The sequence below is a fragment of the Rhinopithecus roxellana genome, chromosome 4 (genome assembly GCF_007565055.1).
Source record: "Rhinopithecus roxellana isolate Shanxi Qingling chromosome 4, ASM756505v1, whole genome shotgun sequence".
Lineage (NCBI taxonomy): Eukaryota > Metazoa > Chordata > Mammalia > Primates > Cercopithecidae > Rhinopithecus > Rhinopithecus roxellana.
The window spans coordinates 127,273,923-127,299,387 of NC_044552.1; the positions used below are offsets into that span (position 1 = coordinate 127,273,923).

General features: G+C 36.4%; 1 protein-coding gene across 7 annotated transcripts in view; it reads right to left on the reverse strand.

The window, feature by feature from the left end:
* LAMA2 (laminin subunit alpha 2) overlaps window positions 1-25,465 on the reverse strand; it is a 676,086-nt gene that overhangs the window by 315,923 nt on the left and 334,698 nt on the right. For all 7 annotated transcript variants that reach the window (XM_030928801.1, XM_030928799.1, XM_030928802.1 and 4 more), the window contains exons 11-12: window positions 17,622-17,762; window positions 14,906-15,079 (exon numbers count right to left, since the gene is read on the reverse strand). In XM_030928801.1, the coding sequence (XP_030784661.1) occupies window positions 14,906-15,079; window positions 17,622-17,762 (315 nt within the window). The remainder of the gene's footprint in view (window positions 1-14,905; window positions 15,080-17,621; window positions 17,763-25,465) is intronic.

Genomic DNA, 25,465 nt, shown 5'->3' on the forward strand with positions numbered 1-25,465 from the left:
AATCCCAACCAGTTCCTCTCATGCAAGATTTGCCTTGAAATCACCCAGTCTTTTCCCTAAAACCTATAAATATCTTCCCCTGACTCTCACCTTCTGATGCATTGCTAAGAATATCAAGGTGATGTTCTTCTTTACTGTAACAATTTCATAAACTTTCTTGACCAACAGGTTTTTTTCTCAGGGGTATTTTTGGGAAGTTGGCAGCTAACACGTGTCTAATACTGTTTAGGAACTAGAAGATTGTATTTTATTATAAAAATAACCCTTTTGCTCCTAATTCTCCTAAAACAAAATGTATCAATATAGCAGCACATGGAACTTACCAAATTTCAGTAACTACTTAAAGAATTTTCAATTTTTTTTTAATTAAAACGAAACAGAACTATTTACACTTGTACGATTCTTACACTATTGATCTCTACAAAACTTCTCTACAAAGAAAAAAGAATCTCTAAGGGGTTCCTCCAACCCACATCAAATATAAAATGTGAAATGTAATAGGATGAAATTAATTTTTTAAAAAGCACACTTGTTTTGATATTACAAGCATCTTTACTATAAAACAATATTTTTATTCTGAAATTTTACTCAACAAGGAGTTATTACTCACAAGAATGAGAAATTAAAGCATTGTAGACAATAAACAAAAAGTGAAGAAAAGAAAAGACCTTCAAAATCCAGTTATCTCAGAATGCTACAGCAGGGAGGGATTGTCTTCCTAATGAAGGAAACGTCATATGGTAACTATTTCAGATATGAATACACAATGCAAAAGAAGGGCCCGTTTCTTTGGAAATAGCTGTAAATATATTCATCTGAGTAAAACAATCATCTGTGTCTAGTCATGCATGCTCTCTGCTCCTGTGGCTGTCACTGCTGTCGATCTGAAGTTGAGAGGTAATGGCCTCATGATTCAAGGAAACTGCTGAAGTGTGTACTCAGGCTCCAGTTTGAGAGATGGGTTCATTTATCATCATAATAAGCTATTACCAATGATAGGTCACAACTCATTGAAGAGACAGTCAGTCTAATTGGCTCAATTCCGTTAGCTTTCGATGTGCCTCAAGGAGATAAGCACTCTTTCGCAGGTAATTTTCAATCACCCAACAAACTACCTGTTTAATAATTCATCACATTTCAGTTTGGGGCCCTATCACATAGCCCCTTTTTCAGTGTGCCAAATGTTGGATTTTAACTGCCTGCAATCTCACACGTAACTAATAGACAGGGAGAGCTTTAGAAAAAGTGAGGAAAGAGAGCACTGGCTTTCAGTCAGTGGCTACTGTTGGAAGTGATGAGAAGACATCAGGAATAAAAACGTAAGCTTTATGTTTCCTCAACACGCCCTGCTAAAAATAAGAATTTCTTGAAGATACTTGGAAAGATAAGAGTGCTATTCGAATCCTTGTGATCAATTAAACATGCCAAACAATTTTTAGCAGATAGAATTGGGGCGTTTAATACTTATTAAGTGATCATATTAAAGCAATAATTTTTATAACAGCTTAGAATAGAAAAGTAATAGTTTGTAATAGATTAAATCAGCAATAAAAATAAAGTCTATTCTAGTTAAAATATCTATTTTACAAATTTGACAATACCTGTTCTTGAGTGGGGCAGTAGAACAGAGCTTTTGAGACAAAGTCACCTTGATGCAAATGCTACATGTCACTCTAAGTAGCTAAGTCACCTTATAATTACAAAGACATACTTGTTTCTGACTTTAAAAGACAAATAGTAGTCATATATATAGATTAGGTAAACTACTTTGTTCCTAGGTTTAATTTCTTTCTTTTCCTTCCTTCCTTCCTTCCTTCCTTCCTTCCTTCCTTCCTTCCTTCCTTCCTTCCTCCTTCCCTTCCCTTCCCTTTTCTCTTTTCTTTTCTTTTTTTTCTTTTCCTTTCTTTTTCTTTGAAATGGAGTCTCGCTCTGTCACCCAGACTGGAGTGCAGTGGCACAATCTCGGCTATCTCCGCCTCCTGGGTTCAGGTGATTCTCATGTCTCAGCCTCCCTGATAGCAGGGACTACAGGTACATGCCACCATGCCCACTAATTTTTGTATTTTTAATAGAGAGGGGGTTTCACCATGTTGGCCAGGCTGGTCTTGAACTCCTGGCCTCCAGTGATCCACCTGCCTCAACCACCAAAAGTGTTGGGATTACAGGCATGAGCCAGTGCAACTGGCCTCCTAAGTTTAATTTATTTAAAATACACCTTGGATCATTCCATATTATTATACAAAAATCTTCCTTCCTTTTTTTTTTTTTTATCGTTTTACAGTGTTTGATTGCACGAGTGTACCGAAACTCATTTAATCAGTCTCTCAGTGATTGACAGCTTTGTGGTGACTATCACAAACATTTCTGGAATGAATCACTTTGCATATATGTCATTTTACATATATATATATATATATACACAAACACACACACATACACACACACACACACAAACTTACAGAATACATTCCCAGAAGAGAAGTATGTAGGACTAAATGCATTTATAACTTTGGATTTTTTTTTTTTTTTTTTTTGAGACAGACTTTCTTGCTCTGTCACCCAGGCTGGAGTGCAGTAGCATGATCTCAGCTCACTGCAACCTCTGCCTCCTGGATTAAAGCGATACTCCTGCCTCAGCCTCTCGAGTAGCTGGGACTACAGGTGCATGCCACCAGGCCCAGCTAACTTTTTGTATTTTTTTCAGTAGAGACGGGGTTTCACCGTGTTAGCCAAGATGGTGTCCATCTCCTGACCTCATGATTCATCCACCTCAGCCTCCCAAAGTGCTGGGATTACAGGCATGAGCCACCCTGCCCGGCTATAACTTTGGATTTTTTTTTTTTTTTGGATTGCATCCATGTATGTTCCCAGTACCAATTTATGAGGACCTTTGTTCCTGAAGAAACCACAGTAATAGCATGTGTTATTCATTTGGCTGACTTTCCTGTAGGTTAGAAGACAATGATTTCTCAGTGTTGTTCGCATATTATGAGTGAGGTTGAGAACTGTTTCATATATTTAAGAGCCATTTAAATTTCCTTCTCTATAAACTGCTCATTCATTTCTGTTGGACTGTTGGCCTTACTGTTATCAATTTCTTTAACTTCTTTATACATGAGATTCACTTTTTGTTTATATAACAAGAATGAAAATTGTGAGATTTTACAAATAATTGATGTTTTATGATTTGTATTGGTTCGCTAGGGCTGCCATAATAAAATACCACAGACTAGGTGGCTTATACAATAAGAATGTATTGTTTCACAGTTCTAGAGGCTTTTAGTTTGAAATCAAGGTATTGGCGGGGTTAGTTCCCTCTGAGGGCTAAGAGAAATCTGTTCCAGGCCTCTCTCCGTGGCTTGTGAATGGCCATCATGATGCTCACATGATGTTCACCCTGTCTGTGTGTTTATCTCCAAATTGTCCTTTTTTGTCATAAGGATACAAGTCATATTGGGTTAGTGCCCACCTTAAGGATCTTATTTTAACTTGTCACATTGTAGCCACAGAATACTGACTAGTTATAAAATTTGCTTCTCTAATTAGTTATTGATGGGCACAAACCTCAGATCCCTTTCACTGCTAGGTCGTCAGTGAAGCAGAGATAGTTAGATATTTACCATGTAATTTTCTTGGGAAGACATGAAGCGATGCATGTTAGCTCTAATTTGGCACCTTTAAAATAAAGTCTAAAACACTCTGTGGGTATTTCACAAAGCTGGTTAACTGATTTATTTATGTTTTGCACTTTGCTACAAAGCTGCTATTTAAGGCACATAATCTACTTACTTGCTAAAATTAACTTCCTCTGATTGTCCGTTTTTATTTTTAATGATGTCTTATCCTTACTACCACCAGATACTGTGTCAGACAGGTGACAAAGTGTTTTTTAACAAATGTCTTTTACTGATACAAGGATGATCTCCAAAATAAATTACTGCAGCATACAACTACAGAAATGCACAAAGCAATTGGCATTTATTGGAGAGCTTCGGTGTGCTAAGGATATTTTTGAGAGCTTTGTACAATTCTGAGGGGTGCTAGAACCCTCATTTTGCAGACAATGAGAGTCTGGCTCAACTAGATTAAGGGATATGTCCGAAATCACAAAGCTAATAAAGCAGAGATCCAGCATTTGAATCAGGTCTGTGAAACGCATAAAGACCAAAACACTAATCAAAGGTAACCACAATAAGAGAATCAGATCATCTGCTTATATGAATAATAGCTTTCACCCAATTCTCATGGAAATGAAGGAGGAAAAAAAGTCATGTATTATTTTGTTAATCTGAGACCAAGCTGTCAACAGGATTGGTTCTTTATGAATGCTACAAGGAATTAAGCTGTTGCAGCCCTCTCTCCTTAGCTTGTAGATGGCTGTCATCTCCTTCTGTCTTTACACTGTCTGTGACCCATTTTCTTCTCCCACTACCAATAACACTCAACAACAATAAACAGAAAGCCAGGTTTAGAATTGGCATAATACTGCCTCACTCAACCACAATGGGTGGGTCTGATCTATTGCAAGTGGCAGGGGCCATTATGTTGGGGGTTGCCCCACATGCACGTAGGCTAGTGTGGGGCAATCACCTGGATCCAAATACCAAATAGTTCTCCACTGAGCTGCACACAGAACGTGAGTGTGAGAAGTTACTGAAAAGCTACAGAAAACGACATGAAGTTTTACATTGAGAGTTGATTGAAACACTTTACAATTGGTGCTGGTTTTCTTTCTTTAGGTTTGAAATGAGAAATGAGAGCTGGAGAAGCAAGACTTTTTTATACTTATTTGACAACCCAGTCTTTCCTTTTAAAACTTCAGAGAGAAAATTTTATACAGGGAGTATTTGAAGTTCTACTTTAAGTTTGTGTATTTAGGTATTCATTCCTTAACCATGGTGTTAGCCCCTACAGCTAAAAACATGACTGGCTGCAGGTCTTGTGATAGCTAGCACTGGTGACAAAACGTTGCTATTCACCTTTTTGATACACTTTATTTCTATTTGTAGGAGCAAATTTCCATCTGGTATCATTTTTCTTTTGCCTGAGGAACTTTCTACATTTCTTCTAGTGTACATCAGTCTGTGATATATTCTTTCAACTTCTGTTTCTCTGAAACAATCTTTGTTTTTTCTTCATTTTTGGAAGATATTTTTGCCTGGTAAAGAATTATAAACTGATAGTATTTGTTTTGTTTGTTTGATTGCTTGCGTTGTTTTTTCCTAATACTTTAACATATCTCTGTATTGCATTCTGGCTTGCAAAGTGTCCTGGTCCATTCAGGCTGCTACAACAAAATAACACAGACTAGGTAAGTTTTAAGTATTAAAAATATATTGCTCACAGTGCTAGAGACTGAGAAGTCCAAGATCCACGCATCTGCAGATTTGATATCTGGTGAGGGCTTGCTCTCTGTTTCCAAGGTGGTACCTCCTTGCTGCTCCTTCACATAAAGGAAAGGGCAAGGCAGCATCCTCAACCTCTTTTATAAGGGCATTAATCCCATTCATGGAGATTAGAGCCCTCATGACTTAATCACTTCCCCAAAGCCCCACCTCTTAATACTATCACATGAGGCATTAGGTTCCAGCATATAAGTTTTAGGAGGACACCAACATTCAGACCACAGCATATCATGCCTCACAAGAGACTGTTCTTCCTTATCTTTGTTCCTCTGTACCTGTTATTTATTTTTTTTCTTTTTGTTCTTTTTTTTTTTATTTGATGGAGTCTCGCTTTTTTGCCTAGGCTGGAGCATAGTGGCGTGATCTTGGCTTACTGCAACCACCACCTCCCAGGTTCAAGCGATTCTCCTGCCTCAGCCTCCCGAGCAGCTGGGACTACAGGTGTGCACACCACGCCCAGCTAATTTTTGTATTTTTGGTAGAGATGGGGTTTCACCATATTGGCCAGGCTGGTCTTGAACTCCTGACCTCATGATTCACCCGCCGTGGCCTCCCAAAGTGGTGGGATTACAGGCATGAGCCACCATGTCTGGCAATGTTATTTTTTTCACTGGCTGCTTTTACAAATTTTCCAGTTATGTGCCTTTTTAATAATTCGATTCCGATATATCTTGACATGATTTTCTTGCCATTTGGGATTCTGTTTCCATTGATTGATTTTCCTCCTGGTTGTGGTTTATATGCTGTGCTTGTTCATGTACCTGGTAATTTTTGATTTGATGCCAGACATCATGAATTTTGCATTGTTGAGTGCTGGATTTTCTTGTAATTAAATACTATTGGACTTTGTTCTGGCATGTAGTTAATTTATTTGAAATAAGTCGACTTCTTTTAAGGCTTGTTTTTAAGATTTGTTGGGGTGAACCTAGAGTAGCTTACAGTTTGGAGCTAATTTAGTCCCTGTTATGAAGGCATTCCACGTTGGGTGGTAGGAAAGTAAACTATTACCAGCCCTGTATCAGCTCAGAATTGTTTCTCTTACTACTTTTTAGTGATTCTTCCATTACCCTTAGGTAGTTTTCTCTCACATATATACAACTCAGTACTCTAGATTCTCTTTACAGGTATCTGCAGCTCTCTCCTCCTCTCTCTGTGTAGGTCAGGTGCCTCTTCCCTTGTATGCTGCCTCACAAATGCTGGCTGCCTGGGCCTCCATGAAACCTAACCTCTGTCCTTCCATTTTGCAAGGGCATGCTATGTTTGGCTTTTTTCTCAATACACCAATGCACTTCACCCTGGAGACAGTCCCCAGGCAATAATCTTGGGGCAACTATAAACCTCACCTCATTTGTTTCTCTTTTTCAGAGATCACAGTTTTATGCTATCTGTGGAAACGTGTCTAAAAACTGTTGTTCCACATTATTTCCCCCTCAGGCTTTCTTGTTGTTTAAGGCAGATAAGGAAATCTAAACACTATTATTCAGTTATGGTCAGGAGCAGAAATCCCAATGTGTTCTCTTTATAAAGGCTTGTTTTTAGCATAATTTTTGAACATTTATGATTTGTTTCAAGGGGAGTTTATTTTTATGTATAATGTGGACTAAGGATGCAGAAATTTTAATTTTTTCTCTAGATAATCAGTGGTACCAGACCATTTTCTGTATAGGGTGTATCCTATTGTCATTGATCTGCAACGCCTATTTCATTAAAAATTAAGTATTCATATATGTATGCGATGTCTATGGGCTATTTTTTTCAGTTCCATTGGTTTATTTTCACACTAATAACATTTTGCCTTAATCATTATATCTTTTAAAGTAAGTCCTAACTCTTTATATCAGATAAGATTTTTATAAGGGTATTAACTCCATTCATGGAGATTAGAACCCTCATGACAATCACTTTCCAAAAAGACTCACCTCTTTCCTTTAGAATTTCTATATATATGTATATATACATGTACTTTTTTTTTTGGAGAGTCTCTCTTGATGCCCCAGGCTGGAGTGCAGTGGCCCGATCTTGGCTCACTGAAGCCTCTGCTTCCTGGGTTCAAGCAATTATCTTGCCTCAGCCTCCTGAGTAGCTGGGATTACAGGCACCTGTCACCACACCCGGCTAATTTTTGTATTTTTAGTAGAGACAGGGTTTTGCCATGTTGACCTGGGTGGCCTTGAACTTCCGACCTCTGGTGATCCACCCGCCTTGGCGTCCCAAAGTGCTGGGATTACAGATGAGAGCCATCGTGCCCTGCTTAGAATTTCTTTTGATTATTCTTGGCGATTGGCTTTTCCCTACAAATTTAATCCTTGGTACTACTCATATCTATTGCTATTATACATGGCTTCTTTAAAATTTTTTTTGAAAAGTGTTGATATAAAAAAAAGATTGACTTTTGTATATTACTTTTGCATATAGTCCCCTTATTGACTCACTGATTAAGAATTGTCTGTAGATTCTTTTGATTTTACAAAGCAGTTAATTATATCATCTACAAGTGAGTTTTATTTCTTCCTTTCTGATTCCTATATATTTTATTTCCTATCTATTGCACTGTCCAGATCTTCTAGCACAACGTTAAATGCAAGTCGTGATAGTGATAACTGTTTCATGTTTCTGATCTTAAACAATACTTTAAAGATTTTATATTAAATAAGATATTTGCTATTGATTTTTATGTAGGTCGCCTTCGTCAGTTAAAGTGCTTTTCCAACTCTAGTTTTCAAAATTTTTCAGACATGAAGAATGTTTAATTAATTTTACCAATTTTTCTTTTTCTGCATCTATTGAGATAATTGATTTTTTTCTCTTTTAATCAGTCAATATGGTCAACCACTTAAACCGGTTTTCCAATTTGAAAGTAACCTTAAACACTGATGATGAAATCCACTTAGCCAATTTAGCCTGACTATTTTTATAAACTGATGGATTTGGGTTGTTAATGTTTTATTTAGGATATTTTCATCCATATTCATGAATGACTTTGGGTAGGGGTTTTCTTTTTCATAGTCCTCTTGTCAAGATTTTATATCAAGTCACATAAAATTACTTGAGGAGCAGGTCCCAATTGTTCCATTCTCTGGAAAGTTTGTATAATTTTGCATTTAAAATAAATTTTAAGTTTTGATTGAACTTACTTGCAAACAAATAGGCTTGGAGTTAACTTCACTGGACGGTTTATTGCACTGCTGATTCAATTACTTTAATGTTTATCTGACATTATAGATTTTTTTCCTTTGAGTCAGTTTTATTAAGTTGCATTTTCCTAGAAAGATATTCCTTTTTCTAAATTGTATTCTAATTTATTGTGTGTAAATTTTCATAACACTCTTAATTTATTTTCTGATACTTCCTTATTTGTTTATTTTTGAAGTAATTGCAGTTATGTCCATTTTTACATTTCTAAAATTGTTTTTGTGTGCTTTACCCACTTTTTGCTTAATCTTCCCAGAGCTTTGAAACCATTTTAAAAAGTTGGTGGATTTGTGTCCTTTCTATTGACATTTGTTATTCATCTCATTCATTTGTATTTATACAAATTCGTATCTTTGTTGTTTCCTTTCTTATGCTTTCTTTTGTATAAGCTGCTTCAGTATCTCTATTCCAAAGATCAATGCCCTGCAAGAACTCATAAACTTAACTGATTGAAAAAAATGCTTAATTGGAAGAGGCTATAGACATATCTGGACAGTCATCCTGGCTCTATTTCTTCTTAATTTGGATTTCTGGGTTTATTAGCTGATGACTTGGGTCATGTATATTAACAAAGATAAAAAGAGAAATTCACAAGTAAGGTAAATATTTTGGGTGACATGTGTTTTGCGCAGAATCTGTACAAACACTACCTCCTCTGTCCTGACCAGTAAATTCCTGCCAATGTAGCCCTAGATTATGTAAGTTTTGTTGCCAACCACATCACACATCAACTCTTACTGAAATTACTGTTAAGTAAGCTATTTTATTTTTCTCATGAGTTTTTATCAAATGGAACATTCTCCTATCTAGTATTCATTCAGTTGATGAATTGTAAACAAAATGGAAAACACTGTAAACAGAATGCATGTGAATATTAAAATGCTTTTTATATAAAAATTTGTAATGTGAGAACTAGTGCTTTATAAATTTAATTAGGAAAAATGTCAAGAGAATATTATGACCAGGGTATGTAAGACAGAGATTTCTATGTTTGACCTTGAGCTCTTGCGTTTGTGCTAGTTTTACATAGCAGATTCTATCATAGCTATGGGAAATAAATCAGTCCTTGATTTTTTTGTTTTTTAATACTTATTTTCTCATTTATCCTTAACAATTTATAAACCAAAAAGCATCAGAGACAGGTCTCAGTTTAGAGGTTTATTTGGCAAGTTTAAGGACCATGGCCTGTGACACAGCCTCAGGAGGTCCTGAGAACATGCGCCCAAGATGACTGGGTTACAGCTTGGCTTTATATATTTTAGAGAGACAAAAGTTGCAGGCAAAGACATACACCAATACATGTAAGTTATACATTGGTTCGGCCCAGAAAGGTAGGACATCTCGAAGCGAGGTGGGGGCTTTCAAGTCATTGATGGATTCAAAAATTTTCTGACTGGCAATTGGTCAAAAAAGTAAAATTATGCAGGAAGAGTGGAAGTCAGCTTGAGTTAAGAGGTTCGGTTGTGGAAGCCATGGTCCTTGTCATGCAGATGAAGCCTCCGGGTAGTAGGCTAAAGTAGCAGGCTGATGGTGACTGTCTCTCACCAGACCTTAAAAGGTTTCCGACTCTCCAGAAAAGACTTAGTAAGGGAAGGAGATTCTCTATAGAATGCAAATTTCCCCAAGAGACAGCTTTGCAAGGCCATTTCAGAATATGTCAAAGAAATATATTTTGGTACAAAATACTTTGATTTCTTTTAGGGTCTGCTATCTGTTGTGTTATGCTATACCAGAGTGAGGCTGGAATTTGGTACCTTGCTGCTGTAAAGCATCTGTCTAGTCAGTTTTAAAATCTGTTTTAATGTTACTGTTGGTCTGTTGTGTCTAAACTCCAAAGGGAACATCGTATAATGAGGAATGTGTAATCGTTCCTTCCCATGATGTTCAGGTTTCTTTGGGATTTTCAGGTTTCTTTGGGATTCCCTTGGCCAAGATGGGGGTTCATTCGGTCAGGGGGCTTAGAATTTTATTTTGGTTTACAAATTCATTCAGTTTATTTTAGGCAGCAAACCTTCTTCCTGGTTCTACTCCATTGCCAAGTCAGTCTTGATGGAATCTGATTTATGGAATAAAAAATCAACCACAGTTGATTTATCCTATTTACTTTTATAGTCATGCCATTCTTCACTTGCATAATGGTCTTCTTAACTAACACACTTAATCCAAGATTCAAATAGGAGGAAATTATGGATGGGGAGGAGGGGTTTGATCTCCACTGTTGAATAATTTTGAGGACTATGGAGAAAGACGTCACAAATACAAAAGGAGAGTGGAACATATTTGTTAGTGAGTTTTTAATTATTTTGTAAAGCAAGACAGAATTCATCTTTCAACTCACACAAATCTAACTCAATGGACATTTCTGAGCAACCCAAAAAAAAAAAGACAATTTCTTAGAATTTTGTTTGTGTTAAGCAGGTAGCATCAATTACAAAGTACTTGTTGAGCTTCTTTTATGTGATAAGATCTACCCTGTCCTATAAATCTCAAATATCAGTTTCCTTCTTCAAATCGACAGCTTTAGTTTGAGATCTGTGAAGAACTGAAAGTCAAGCAAGAACAACAAAAGAATTTACCAGAGATTACTTTTAGAAGCCAGGTGCTACTATGTCAGCAGACTCTCCTAATGTGCATCTTAAACTAGGCTGTAGGTATTCTTGGCAACTACATGAAAAAATTTAAAGGCTTCTCTAAGCTAGAAACAGAAAGACAGCATAATGCTGTAGAAAATAAGCATGTTTTGGTGAAGAACAAATCATATAAGATTAATTTAATAATGTTCAGAGACAGAATTTCAAACCTTAATGGTAATACAGGAACAGTAGACAAGCCAAGCTAGCTTCTCTCAGAACTTTACAGATGCAAAGAGAATTGCTTTTGGAAGCTGCATTAACTATTTCAGACCACTAGGGTAACCTTAAGTAAATGACTGTCGCAATGTTCCAGTAGCACTTAGTTTACTAAGGCAGTAAATTAACCCAACTCTGAAATTCCCAAACTGTTTCTGAATAGCTGTAGCCTGCAGCAAGCCAGCAGTATTCTTTGTCCTCTAGCTCTTTCCACTGCTGCCTGGTTGCTTAAACAAATGCCCTAAAACCAAGCATTAACATTTGCCACGCATTTTGAAAATGAAATGCACCTTGGATAGCCCTGTGGGTGCCTATTTTAATTCTCTTTGACTATCGAGAACGAGGCGGGGAAAAATTAACACTTTATTCTGTCAGTTGTGCCAAATCTTCACTGGTACATAGGGGAAAAAATTGAGGAATAATTCCTAGCTGAGATTGTGGGAATTTCAAAAATAGAAAGTATAAAAACGTGCTAAGTTTTCCTAGGCCTCATCCATTATCCACACATGCACTTATAATCACTTACTTATACTTCGTTATTCCAAAAGAGTAAAAATGTGAAAAATGTTTCACAGGATACAAAGTACTCCTTTGCTAAATTGGCTAGTATTCTTGAATTTTATTACAACCCGGCAGACACCCATGTTAGCAAAAGTGTGTCCCATGTCAGCACACTTTTATTATTTGGGATTAGGCTCCTAAAAAAAAGAATAACGGCATGTGGCATCTCCATTATAAGGGAACGTGCAAACCATATCTCCCTTCTGTTAGAAGAAGGCTTATAACCAAGCAACTTGGAAAATGTTTGAAAGTCTGTATATAAATATTTAGGAAAAGCTAATAGCATCTCATAATTTTTTCCGATTAGGAAATAACACTAAAAAAGCAGAGGAAGGATTATGTACCATAGCCTCCTGGTCATGGATGTAAATAAAATTCAACATTTAAGCAGATGCATTTGTATCTTGATATGCTATTTCTGTCAGATTCTGGCAATGGTTCTGATTCGAACAGCAATTACAGGTAAAGAATTCAGCCTCAGCTGGGTGCAGTGGCTCATACCTGTAATTCCAGCACTTTGGGAAGCCGAGGCAGGTGGGTCACGAGGTCAGGAGATCGAGACCATCCTGGCTAACATGGTGAAACCCCATCTCTACTAAAAATACAAAAAAAATTAGCTGGGTGTGGTGGTGGGCACCTGTAGTCCCAGCTACTAGGGAGGCTGAGACAGGAGAATGGTGTGAACCCGGGAGGCGGGGCTTGCAGGGAACCGAGATCGTGCCACTGCACTCCAGCCTAAGCGACAGAGCGAGACTCCGTTTGGGGAAAAAAAAAAAAAAAAAAAAAAAAAAAAAGAATTTAGCTTCAGCTATTTAGAAAAGTGGCTTTATTGAATTTACCGACAAAGCCCTACAATTTTCCATTTCCTTAGCAAGATATTAAATCAACCAAGCTAAGCATGTCATCATGACTATAATTTACGTGATGTGACATGACAGTTAAGATGTACTGTGGTAATTTCTGAGAGCTTGCAGTATTATTGTAGTATCAAAAATTTATATGGTTCAGTTATTAAGGCAAATTGTTTCATTCATACTGAGATGCCTGACAGTAAACCACCAAGGGCTTCACGTTACATTAAAAATGTCCTCCGTATTCAAACAATTTGCACACCCTGTTACTGTTATTTTGTTCACCGAATGGAAACTGCAGCACAGGCAAGAACAGCGTTTTGATGTGAAAATGATCGGTAGGGGAATATGAAGGGCTTCATTGTGGGTTATAAGAAAGAAACATTTCAACCAGGATAAGGGAAGTTATCTTCGGGAACCAACAACTACTAATGGGATGTCCAAATTCTTTGTTCTGATTCTATCGAATATTCCATTTGCTTGCTTTCCTTCTGTCAGTTTGATTGTCAGCCAACAGAAAAAAAATGCATATGACCAAAGAAGAAAGGATGGAAAATCTGGTAAAGAATATTTCTATTATAAGCTACTTTAAATAAGTGTTGCCATCATATAAGAAATAAGACCTCTGAAATTCATCCAGTTTTGACCTAAGGCTCTTCTTGCAACTCCTCAGAGTAGTTTTTTTTTTTTTTATATTGACAGTACATTTTTATATTTTGTTGGCAATTTTAAGCAGTAGAAATTCAAGTCTTATATGCTATTTTGTTCTTTTTGGGAATACCAGAGTTTCCTAAATAGAATAGGATAAAATGACTTCTTGCTGTAAGGGCCTTGCAAATAGAAGTTTAATTTGATTTTTATTACAGCTATTGAATTTTATGCAGCATACGCTGTCTCTTAGAATACATGTTCATTGAAAATGTGTTTTAGACATTTACATACTTTTTGTAATAGCATTTAGAGGTCTATTAAAAATAAGAAACCGGCCATGAGTTAAAAATGTTCCAACCAGCCAACACCACAAGTTCCCATTCACTGAGTAGCATATGAGATACAAGTTTTTCTATTTCAATACTCACATGCCATGCAAGAAAACCACTGACTATAAACATACTTTTATTTGCTTAATCAATGATGATTTCTTCATAAATAATGCTATATTTTGTTAGGGGTAAACTAGGCTTAAACAGCATCAATTCACGAAGGGATTTTCCCATCACAGCTTCTGGTGTGATCAGGTATTTTAACTATCAGCTGAGAAGGTATTAACTTTCACACAACAAGCAAGTATTCATGTTTATAAAGAAGTCACCAAATTTTGTTTCCAACGAAGTATTAGGCAAGATAAACTAAAATTCTAAACTGCAGGATATCTATCTAGATAGACGTAATCCACAACAGAAAAAAATAAGCCTGTATGTCTGAGGCTGCTACATTTGTTTATCTGTGTATGTTTTTACATATGTGTGGGCTTTAAAACAAACATGTGCTTCCAATCTGGCACTTTTAGGGTAGTTTCTGTCTGAGCTCCAGGAAATATGTTGTTTACATAAGCCTCATGGCAAGCATTTAATTAGTTATGTAATACATTTCTTTTCCAATTAACATTCATATCAGGTAGAAGGAAAAGTAAATCTCTTGAGTATCAGTTTTGTAATGGAATAGAAACAGATGAGAAAACCTTCAGTAAGTATCCCACCATAAACAACTCCAGAAAACAGTTCTTTTCACATAAGCACAACACAATTTCTTCCAATAACTATAATTTGCTTTACAAAATACCCTAGAGGCTTCATTAATTTATTTGTCCATTCAAAAAGTTTACATAGAACATCAGCTATACAAAGTTGCATATTAGGGATGCCGTGGCTCGTTAAGATCTTGTGCAATATGGAAGAAACGCCCAACTCAATGTGATTTAGCTGGTTCTGGCAATCCAATTCAGTGTGTATTTAATTTTGTCTTTCTCTAAAAGAATTACCAACTAAAACCCATTCTCACGATCAGTCAGTTAAAGCAGAATAGCGGGAATCAAGCGTGGACTTACTTTGTTTCCCAGATAGGGAGCTGGTGCGCTCCAGTAGTAGCTGTGCGGCAGGGCTTGCCGGGCCTCCGCGTTACTGATGCTGATCTGTTGAGGTGAGTCCGAGTCGTCCTGCTGGGGAGCCACTCGAATGCGGCCAGAAAGGTCAGTCAGATACCAGCCACTCATATCTTGTATCTTAGAGAAAACACACATCATCGTTAATTTAAAAAAATATCTCTAAGTTTCATTTTCTTTCATGTTCCTGGTCATGTCTACTTTTGGAAATATAAAAAAAACCCACAAAACTACAAACATTTAAAAAAAAACATGAGCATTATGAATATCATTAGACATATGTACTCACGTAGGTTTCCATTGTTTATTTTTTTTTCCTCGATGTTTCTAGGAGTTTCCAAGGTATTCTATAATAATCTGTTTTCATTGAACTTATGCTTTTTAAAAAATTGTGGTTCCAAATACCACTTTCTTAAAAATAGAAACTCACTCAAAGCCATACAACGGTTATAACATACACTTAATCAAACAGTTGGACTTTCAGTTCCATATTTTTTACTCCACTAGTAATTTCTTGTTGTTTTTAGAAAAATTTCTACTTTGAGGCTTAAGGATATTTGAACCCACCGGCCTGTTACTATGACAACTCCTCGCAATACTGTTATGTATTCCTTCAAACAGGGTCAGAAGTTCTGTGGGGACCCACAGCCTAGATCCCTGACCCAGAAATGGAAGGAACCTTAAAGGAGGAATCAGGGAATGTATAATGATTTGTTTTTACATCTTTATGCTCTAGCCAAGTTCAGGCCCACAGCTACATGTCTAATTTAAAGCATCCTACCCAGTCAGGACAAAACACTGATTACTGAGGGCTTAGGATACCAGCTCTCAGGAACCTACTAGACATGCATGAGCTGCTTCATGTTGTGGGTGATGGGAAGCAGAATGCTAAGGGTGACTCTATGTGGCTGAAATATTTTTTAAAATTTCTTCATAGATTATTTAACTCTGCTTATCCCAAAGCTGTGAAATCACTGAGATTCCTTTGGTTAAATGAGAAACAGAAACCAGGTACAACCTGTTGACTTGCTGGACAATAAGTAATATATTCCTTGCTCTTCTTCCCTTTCTGACATCACCCTTGAGGCATTCTAAGACAGTTGAGTGGGATTCTGTGTCTCTAGCATCTGATGATCAAAGCTTGAGTACCAGCTCTGCCCCTTGGCTGGCTATGAAACTTTGATCTGTCAGTGGAGTAGTCTGGAGGGTGGGGTGGGACTTTATAAACAAAATGAGGAAGTTAGACTAGATGTCCATCTGTGCTTGATTCTTTGAAGTCTGCTCTGAAAGCAATATAGTTGATAAAGTATAGATAATATTTCATAATATGAGGTTTGACTTAAAAGCACTGCAGGCAGAGAAACTATTTGATAGCTCTGTTCAGGATTAGCCCACTGATTAAAGTTGAAAGGAAGAAGTGTTTAGGAAATAGTTTATCTAAATAACAGTCTTTATAAAACACAACTCTGATAATGTCAGTCCTTAGCTTAAAATTCTTCAATGACACTCCAAGTAAAATATCTCAAATTCTTAGCATATTCAACCCTATAAGTTCTAGCTTCTCACTCCCTCCTCTAGACTTCTCTCTCTCTCCAGCCCATTTCCTACCATTCTGCACTCTTAAGTCCAGCCACATAGGCTGTGTAAAATTCCTAGAAGGTCCCGTTTTCCTCTGACACTCTTCTGTATAGGGAGACAACATGCTGTCTGCACAGAGTTGAAAAGGCAGTAAGTAGTGTAGGCAGTGAAGTTAGAAAAGTAAAGACATTCATGTTAAAGAAAGAAAATTTTTAGGCCAGGCACGGTGACTCACGCCTGTAATCCCAGCACTTTGGGAGGCCGAGGCAGGTGGATCACGAGGTCAGGAGATGGAGACCATCCTGGCTAACATGGTGAAACCCTGTCTCTACTAAAAAATACAAAAAATTAGCCGGGCATGGTGGCGGGCATCTGTAGTCCCAGCTTCTTGGGAGGCTGAGGCAGGAGAATGGTGTGAACCCAGGAACCAGAGCTTGCAGTGAGCCGAGATTGCGCCACTGCACTCCAGCCTGGGTGACAGAGCAAGACTCCATCTCAAAAAAAAAAAAAAAAGAAAAAAGAAAAAAAGAAAATTTCAGTTGCTATTAAATAGTTTAATCATTTTTCAAGCCAACTCTGAATGAAGGTATTGTCTACATTTAATGCCCCCTTTTAATGATGAAAGAGCCTAGGCAACATCAAATAGTAACTAAAGGGTTGGTGGATAATATGTATTATGTATATAGATGATAAAGAGTTTTTCTCAACTTGTATACAAACATACTAGTAAATGGAAAATATAATTCATATCACAATGTCGTGTTTTCTCTCTTAAATCTTGCACCCTTGGAGTTGAAACCTTAATTGCATTACTGTTTCATAGAGTAATCATGAACACTAAAAAGACTATGTCTACCTATTCTAAGAAATTCCAGTCTACACAATATTACAAATACAACCTCAAAGGCTTTGAGCAAAAATACAGAATAGCATTTGAAGAAAATTCCATTACTTCTTCATGTAACTTTATGTAGAAGTTCACTATCAGAAAAAAGTATGTAAAAATTTCTTACAAAGGAACCACAATGAAAGCAACAAAGAAGGCTGATGGGGCAGCAAACAGAACCAAATGGTGCTTGCTTACTTTGCCATAGGTCCAGTAGGAACTCTGACATCTGTTTGAAACACCTGAACAGAAACACTCATCGCAGCCTTTCCAATTATCCTCTTGCAAATTGAAGAAGCCGGATTTGCAACGACTACAGTCTCCTCCTTCAACATTCTCCTGAAAATAAAGAGATGCATCTGCAACAGAGGTATCCTTCAACATTATGAGCTGTGTCCATGTCTGTATAGGAAAATATTAACTGTACATTCTTCATTTTACCCTCTCAACTATATTTAAAGTATAATGATATTTTAAAAATCTGCTCGAAAGCTCTATATTAAGCCATATCCTTTCTAATTACACTGGTGAGAAAGATTACTGGATGCAAATCTGCTCTCGTAAAAATGACTATTTTGATCTTCATGTAGGTTGAGTGTTGAGTAAATGTCATGATAAATACCTGTGCAGGAATGAATTAGACTAAAATGGGGCCAGTTAGGTTCACTGTTCTGTTATTGAGGTACTTCATTTAATTTTATGGTAAAATTAAAGACATTAATACATGGATATATAATAGAACATTGATATCACACCAGTTATAAATACTTTTCACATTTCAGATTAAAAATATGTACATTTGAGGCAAGCATAGGAAGTTGATAGGTAGAGAAACTGGGGTAAAGATTAGATAAAGTAGAAAGGTAGCAAAGGTTTCTCCTGATTAACTTTTTACAGTGTTTTCTGTAACACATCAGAACAATCAGTTAGTCACATAGTGATACTATGGGAAAGAGCTATTTTCATTCTGTGACTGCTCTCCGGACTGGTTTCATTAATCTTACTTTCAGTACACTGAAAAATTATTTGTATATAGTTGAGCCAAAAATGTGGACTCAGGCCAGTGAAAGCTGACCCTATAATGATAAACAGGGAAGCATGTAATCTCTCAATTTAAAGAGCAGTTAATCTTGACTAATACTTCTAAATGAAGGCATCCTGCTTTCCAGGAAACAGATTTGTAATATTCCCTACACACACATTTTCTCTACATTTCCCCTCTTCCTTGAATTCCCTTATTATCAGTTCTGAGGCTTTCTAATAAATTCCCTTGGACAACTAACTTCTCTCTCAATGTAGTTTTCGTGGCCCTTTATACATTACCCTATCACAACCACAAAAAGCGTTGTTCAAAGATTGTTCTCTCTAGCTATCTACCATAATCTATTCAGAAGTAGAAATTCTGTCTTACTTATCTTTATATTATAGTCTGAGAAAATAACATGGTTCCTGGTACAGCATTGAGCATTAGCTTCATCAAATTTACTAAGTTCAAATAAATCTCTTGGCTGTCATGTTTTTCATGCATAGCAAAGTGCTATACACAGAGTACGAGCTTAATAAAAACATCTTTAAACAAACCCAGATTGAGCAGAAGATAGGGATGATAAAATCTGAGAACACATAAGGAAAATCAGAAGAGAAGAGAAAAATAGCATGAAGAAATAAGGAGAAAAATTTAAGAATAAAGAAAGCAGTCCTCCTTATATCCAAGAGAATAATTTGTCTTAAATTAACTTTTTGATACTAAATTATTATGACTCATTTACAAACTCAGCCACTTCTATGTGGGAACCTTACTAAGCACTGCCATAAGATTTTTGCCAGCTTACTTTTTAAGGCAGATTTCAGACATTTTGAAATGATAGATATCAGCAAAACTAATCAAACTAATTTCAGACTTACAGTGACAAATAAATCCCCAAAGCACTGAGGTTGAGAGCATCTTCAAAAGAGTATAAAGGCAAGAAAGATGAAACATATCTGTAATTATGATTTAGTTTATCCCGTTGAGGACACAGTACAGCTGTTCTGTACACTGTGTTCTTATGCGCTTGGTCTAATCTACTTTTCATTTACTCTAATTTGAAAGCTTATAATGCCACTATTCTGAGATTCAGACTAAGTTCAACAATGAGAAATTTGCAGACACTAGCTACATTTTCCTTAGCTCCATTTTAGCCTAGTAAAATAACCTTGAAAAAATATGATTAAATAATTTCATATTCAATTTTATTTAACAACCTGAAGCAACATATTAGGGTAGGAGTCCTAGGCACTATGAAGATAAATAAGACAAGGTCTTTGTCCTTAAAAACCAATATCCAGTTGGGTAAAAAGATATACTCACAATCAACTATAATGCAAGGTGGAATATGGTAAGTGCATCTGAGAAATGAATTAAATTATGGGAACATAGAGGTAGCACTAATTTCTGCTATAAGGCTTAAGGAAGCTTTATGACAGGAGTGGAGTTTGACCTGATCCTTGAAGCATGGTTTAAAAATTCAACTTGGGGACATAGACAGAATGAGAGACCCATGTTAGCAAAGACACTGGGAACAAGAATTCATTTTAAAAGTTGGAGGTTCATTCATTATTTATTTTTTAAGACAAATGTGCAGGTTGAGCATCCTTAATCAGAAAATCCAAAATCTGAAATGTTTCAAAATTTGAAACTTTGGGGGCACATATATGATGCTCAAAAGGAATGCTCATTGAAGCATTTCAGATTTTGGATTTTCTGATTAGGAATGATCAGTCAGTATGTATTCTGCAAATATTCCAAAATCTGAAAAAATCCAAAATCTGAAACATTTCTGGCCTCAAGCATTTTGGATAAGGGATACTCAGCCTTGCATTTAATACTTCCTATATGCTAGAACTTCACTTGGTACTTGAGATCCAGGGCCCTGCCCTCAGAAAGCCCATCCTAAGAGATACTCCTTAGGAATTGGTAAGTCATTAGTGGTTGTTCATTAGGAGATAAATCAACAGAACTATACTTGAATCACTTAAGTTGGCAGTAGCAGGTAAAATATCTATAAAATGTGAGACATTGGGTTAAAGAAATCTTTCTTTATTACATTACAGAGTATATGTTATATAATTTAGAGTAGCACAATTCAAACACAGAAGTACCGTGTTCCGGGACTTTAGTGCACATCTTCATAGAGACCAAAGTTTCCTGCCTTCTACTAGCTTGTTAATATACATGATCTTGACAGTCTAGTTCCAATTCTTTCTATGTGTCTCCAGGGACATCATTGTTTCTACAAAGTTTCTTTGTGACTCATCAACCATTGTCATCCATGAGTCAGCTTCTAATTGCATTCCTGGCTTATTCTTGGAAGATCTTCTTGATATGAATATTCTAGGACTTAAATTGTTTTTGATTCCCAGCTTGCAAGTGAGTCATTAGCTTTATGATTGAGCTCTTTGAATAATTTCACTTCCTCTGTTATCAATATCAATATCGATATCAAATTATGAATAGATGCTCTGTACATTATTTCTTATTGTTGCTTTATTCTTTATATTATTCGTTCATCACCTTATAGCTGAACTACTATATACAAGACATATGAGATATCAGAGGAAATATAAAAATGCCCTCAAGAGGATTATAGCAAAGGAAGTAGGAATTTTCTTTTTTGCTATAGTTCCCTTAGCACAGTTTCTACCTGGAGAAATAGAGTCACGATAGTTTCCCTATGTACTTTCTGATGAGGCTGATTTCAGATAAGTATATCACAAGGTGGAAGAAAATCACTGCTGTAAGAGGCATACAGATAACATGTTCTGGATCTGACACCAAATTCATCACCAGAGTCCACTATGCCCCTGAAGAAAAAAAATAAGGCAGAAAAACCATAGGGTTGAGCAAAAAAGATGTATCCCAAGACTTTCATAAGACTAAAATAGGGTACTGCCACGCTGTCCTCTTCCAGATGTAAGAATGTCTCCAGATGTAAAAATATATACTAACGGGCACTTATTGAAATAAGTGAATAGATAAATAAATACAAACAGTAAAACCATAATTTTATTCTTTTCTTGCAATTTATAAGATTGGCACAGACCATATATTATACCTTATTACCATCATCCAATTCAGTCCCTAAAGCACAGATGGGAATATAATTGACCCTAAATATCAAATGGTGATGGTAAAAGTCTTGTACCTTCCAGATTGAATGTTATTTTAATCATCATGAGATTTCTATATTCCTTTATAACTCTATAACTTATTTGTACTGATGAATTTAAAAAAGTTATTAACATATAATTAATTTTTCTTTTTTTATTGTCTGTACTTCAATGGTTGCAAAACCATAATTTAATAAAAAAATTTAAAGTTGTTTTAACTGTTAATCTAAACAAAATGGAGTCTAATGTATTAAATCTCTCAGCATTCCTACTGGGAAACTCCTATTGATCCAATAAATTCATTTTAATACTTTATTTGTATAGAGTCCATTAGTGATTCTTTTCAATTTGCATAGTTAATGATAACTTTCACACTAAAGCCTATAAGACAGGGTAATTTCTAGAATGCTACAGACTTCCACTCTAGAGATTAATATTCATTCCCTTATATCACCATATTTTCTTAAAACCAAATGTTTGACTTTTGCTATTTCTATACCATTATTCTAATCAATTATATTAATAAAATGAAATATGAATTGATAATTGTTACAGGAAGTCAGGGATCCCGAACTGAGGGACTGGCTAGAGCTGCAGCAGAGGAACACAAATTGTGAAGATTTCATTTTAATATGAACACATATCAGTTCCCAAAATTAATACTTTTATAATGTCTTATGCCTGTCTTACTTTACTCTCTTAATCCTATTATCTTCGTAAGCTGAGAAGGTATGTCACCTCAGGACCACTATTGTGTTAAACTGTACAAATTGATTGTAAAACATGTGTGTTTGAACAATATGAAATCAGTACACCTTGAAAAAGAAAAGAATAACAGTAATTTTCAGGGAACAAGGGAAGACAACTATAAGGTCTGACTACCTGTGGGGTCAGGCAGAATACAGCTATATTTTCCTTCTTGCAGAGCCTATAAATGGACGTGCAAGGAGGGAAGATATCGCTGAACTCTTTTCCTTGCAAGGAATATTAATAATTAAGACCCTGGGAAAGGAATGTATTCCTGGGGGGAGGTCTATAAAGGCTGCTCTGGGAGTGTCTGTTTTATGCAGTTGAGATAAGGACTGAAATACTGAAATATACCCTGATCTCCTGCAGTACCCTCAGGCTTATTAGGGTGGGGAAGAAACCCCACCTTGGTAAATTTGAGGTCAGACTGGTTCTCTGCTCTTGAATCCTGTTTTCTGTTGTTTAAGATGTTTATCAAGACAATACATGCACAGCTAAACATAGACCTGCATCAGTAATTCTAATTTTGCCCTTTGCCTTGTGATCTTTGCTTTTATCTGTGCCCTGTTTCCTCAGAAGCACGTGATCTTTGTTCTCCCTTTTGCCCTTTGAAGCATGTGATCTTTGTGAACTACTCCCTGTTCGTACACTCCCTCCCCTTTTGAAATCCTTAATAAAAACTTGCTGGTTTTGCGGCTCAGGTGGGCATCACGGTCCTACAGATATGTGATGTCACCCCCAGAGGCCCAGCTGCAAAATTCCTCTCTTTGTATTCTTTCCCTTTATTTCTCAGACCAGTCAACACTTAGGGAAAATAGAAAGAACCTATGTTGAAATATTGGGGGCAGGTTCCCCCAATAGATAATATTCATTTTTCCATTGTAAATAATCCACACATAAATACTTTTATATTCTCACATATTATGATATTAAAACATGTTACTTCACTTTAGACTAGTGTTTTCAGTCTACTTAATCTATTTTTTATTATCATGTCCCTACAGAACCTATATAGCCATTTTTTCATAATCATCCCCACCACGAAGCTTTAATACTCCAGATAGATTTTATGTACAGATGCACCATGTGAATGTTTGCCTTTACATAAAATCAATGATATTTTTGTTCCCCAAGAACTAGTTTTCATTCTTTTAGGAAGAAATGTGTGCTTTAGACATCTATTTCTGTTGAACATAGCTCAATGTTGTGGGCTATGCTACAAAAAACTTATCGTGGCTGCCTTTTTTTCTTTAGTTCTCTTTTCCCTTTAAAAACAAAGTTGAATTAGAAAAATTTTACTAAGTTCTTTTATTTTTGATTTCTTGAAGTGAGATACTATCGTGTTGACATCAATTTTCTTTTTGCTGTAGTTTCCTCAGTACAGTTTTTCTCTGGAGAAATACAGTCACAGTAGTTTTCTTGTATTCTTTTTTGTTTTTTTTTTTTCTTTTTTGAGACGGAGTCTCTCTCTGTCGCCCAGGCTGGAGTGCAGTGGCCGGATCTCAGCTCACTCCAAGCTCCGCCTCCCGGGTTCACGCCATTCTCCTGCCTCAGCCTCCCGGGTAGCTGGGATTACAGGCGCCGCCACCTCGCCCGGCTAGTTTTTTTTTTTTTTGTAGTTTTTAGTAGAAACGGGGTTTCACTGTGTTAGCCAGGATGGTCTTGATCTCCTGACCTTGTGATCCGCCCGTCTCGGCCTCCCAAAGTGCTGGAATTACAGACTTGAGCCACTGCGCCCGGCCTCTTGTATTCTTTCTCATGGAAGCTACTGCCTTATAAATTAGGTACAACTTCAGCAATACATATTGAACTGTGATTGTTAGTCAGCTGGGAGTACTACTGACAAAGTTACCAGGAATAGATCCAGTGACATTTAAGTTATTTTTCTGTGATCATTGCTTCAGGAATTTCTCAGTCATGCTTGGTTTTTTGGTAGTTTGTAGTTAATTACAGGTTTTCTTCTGTTATGACCTTTATACTAATGCATCCTAGTATTAAAAAAAGTTAACAAAACAAGGATAATTAGTTAATTAGCAGTATTTGTTGAGGACTACTCCTAAAACACACTTTTCCAAGGCTAGATAATAGTTGATGGGTTAGGGAGGAGAAGGAAATGCATAAACATTAGTTCTCACTTTTCACAAGCTTAGCTTTTAGTAGTATGAAAGAGAATCAGAGCTGGACAGTAGTTAAAACAATGAAAATAGGCTTCAGTGAGAAACTACTGCAATAGGGAAAAAGCGACCTTAGTAAAGAACTAGCCTCCATTCCCAATACAACATGAACAAGTAGGGATTCACAGCCAAGGAACAGGGTGGAGATTTATAGCCACGGAGCAAGGATCAGGGGTGAACAATCATTAAGGAGAGACATCAGGGATACGGGGGATTCTTGCTAAACCACATGAACAGGATTCTTGTTGAAGACAGGCCAGAGGGATCAGATATCAAGGGTAAGGGGTTATTCACACACTGACTTAGCAGAATTCTTGCTATAACCAAGCTAGGTTTGAGGACAAGGCTCAAAGAGGAGGCCTCATCAAAAAGAGGACTCAGAGAAGCCTTTCCAAAGTTTGATCAAGGAGTCTGTCAATGTAAAAAATTGGCTAACACAATAACATAATAACATATTTGAACAGTAGCTGTTGCAAGAGATAAATTCCTGCATGAACTTTTTATGCCAAAAATTCTACATCTGTAATTTAGATTCAGGATTAAATGTACCATTAAAGGCCATTTGTAAAAATACCCAGGAATCAAGTCTACAAGTTAATGAAGTGACCATTCCTGTACACAAATGAAAAAGAAGGGGGAAATCCAAAACCAATAAAAATGTTAACACACCATAAAAATCCTTTCAGGGAAAAAGAACAGAAACTTATCTCTGCTCCAGAAAAGCAATATAAACAACAACAAAAAGTAATCCAATAGGTATTTATAGTTATACTTTATATTTGTACGGGGCTTCAATGTTATAATTAAACCTATTGAAAGGCAGAAAAGATTCAATAACACCATTTCATAGATTACAAAATAGAATCAGAAAGGCTAAATGATAGTTAAAGCTTCACGAGATTTTAGTTCTCTTCCTTCCATCTTTCTTTTGTATGAGTCATTGTGTTATCTTCTTATTGTGCAATGATAAAG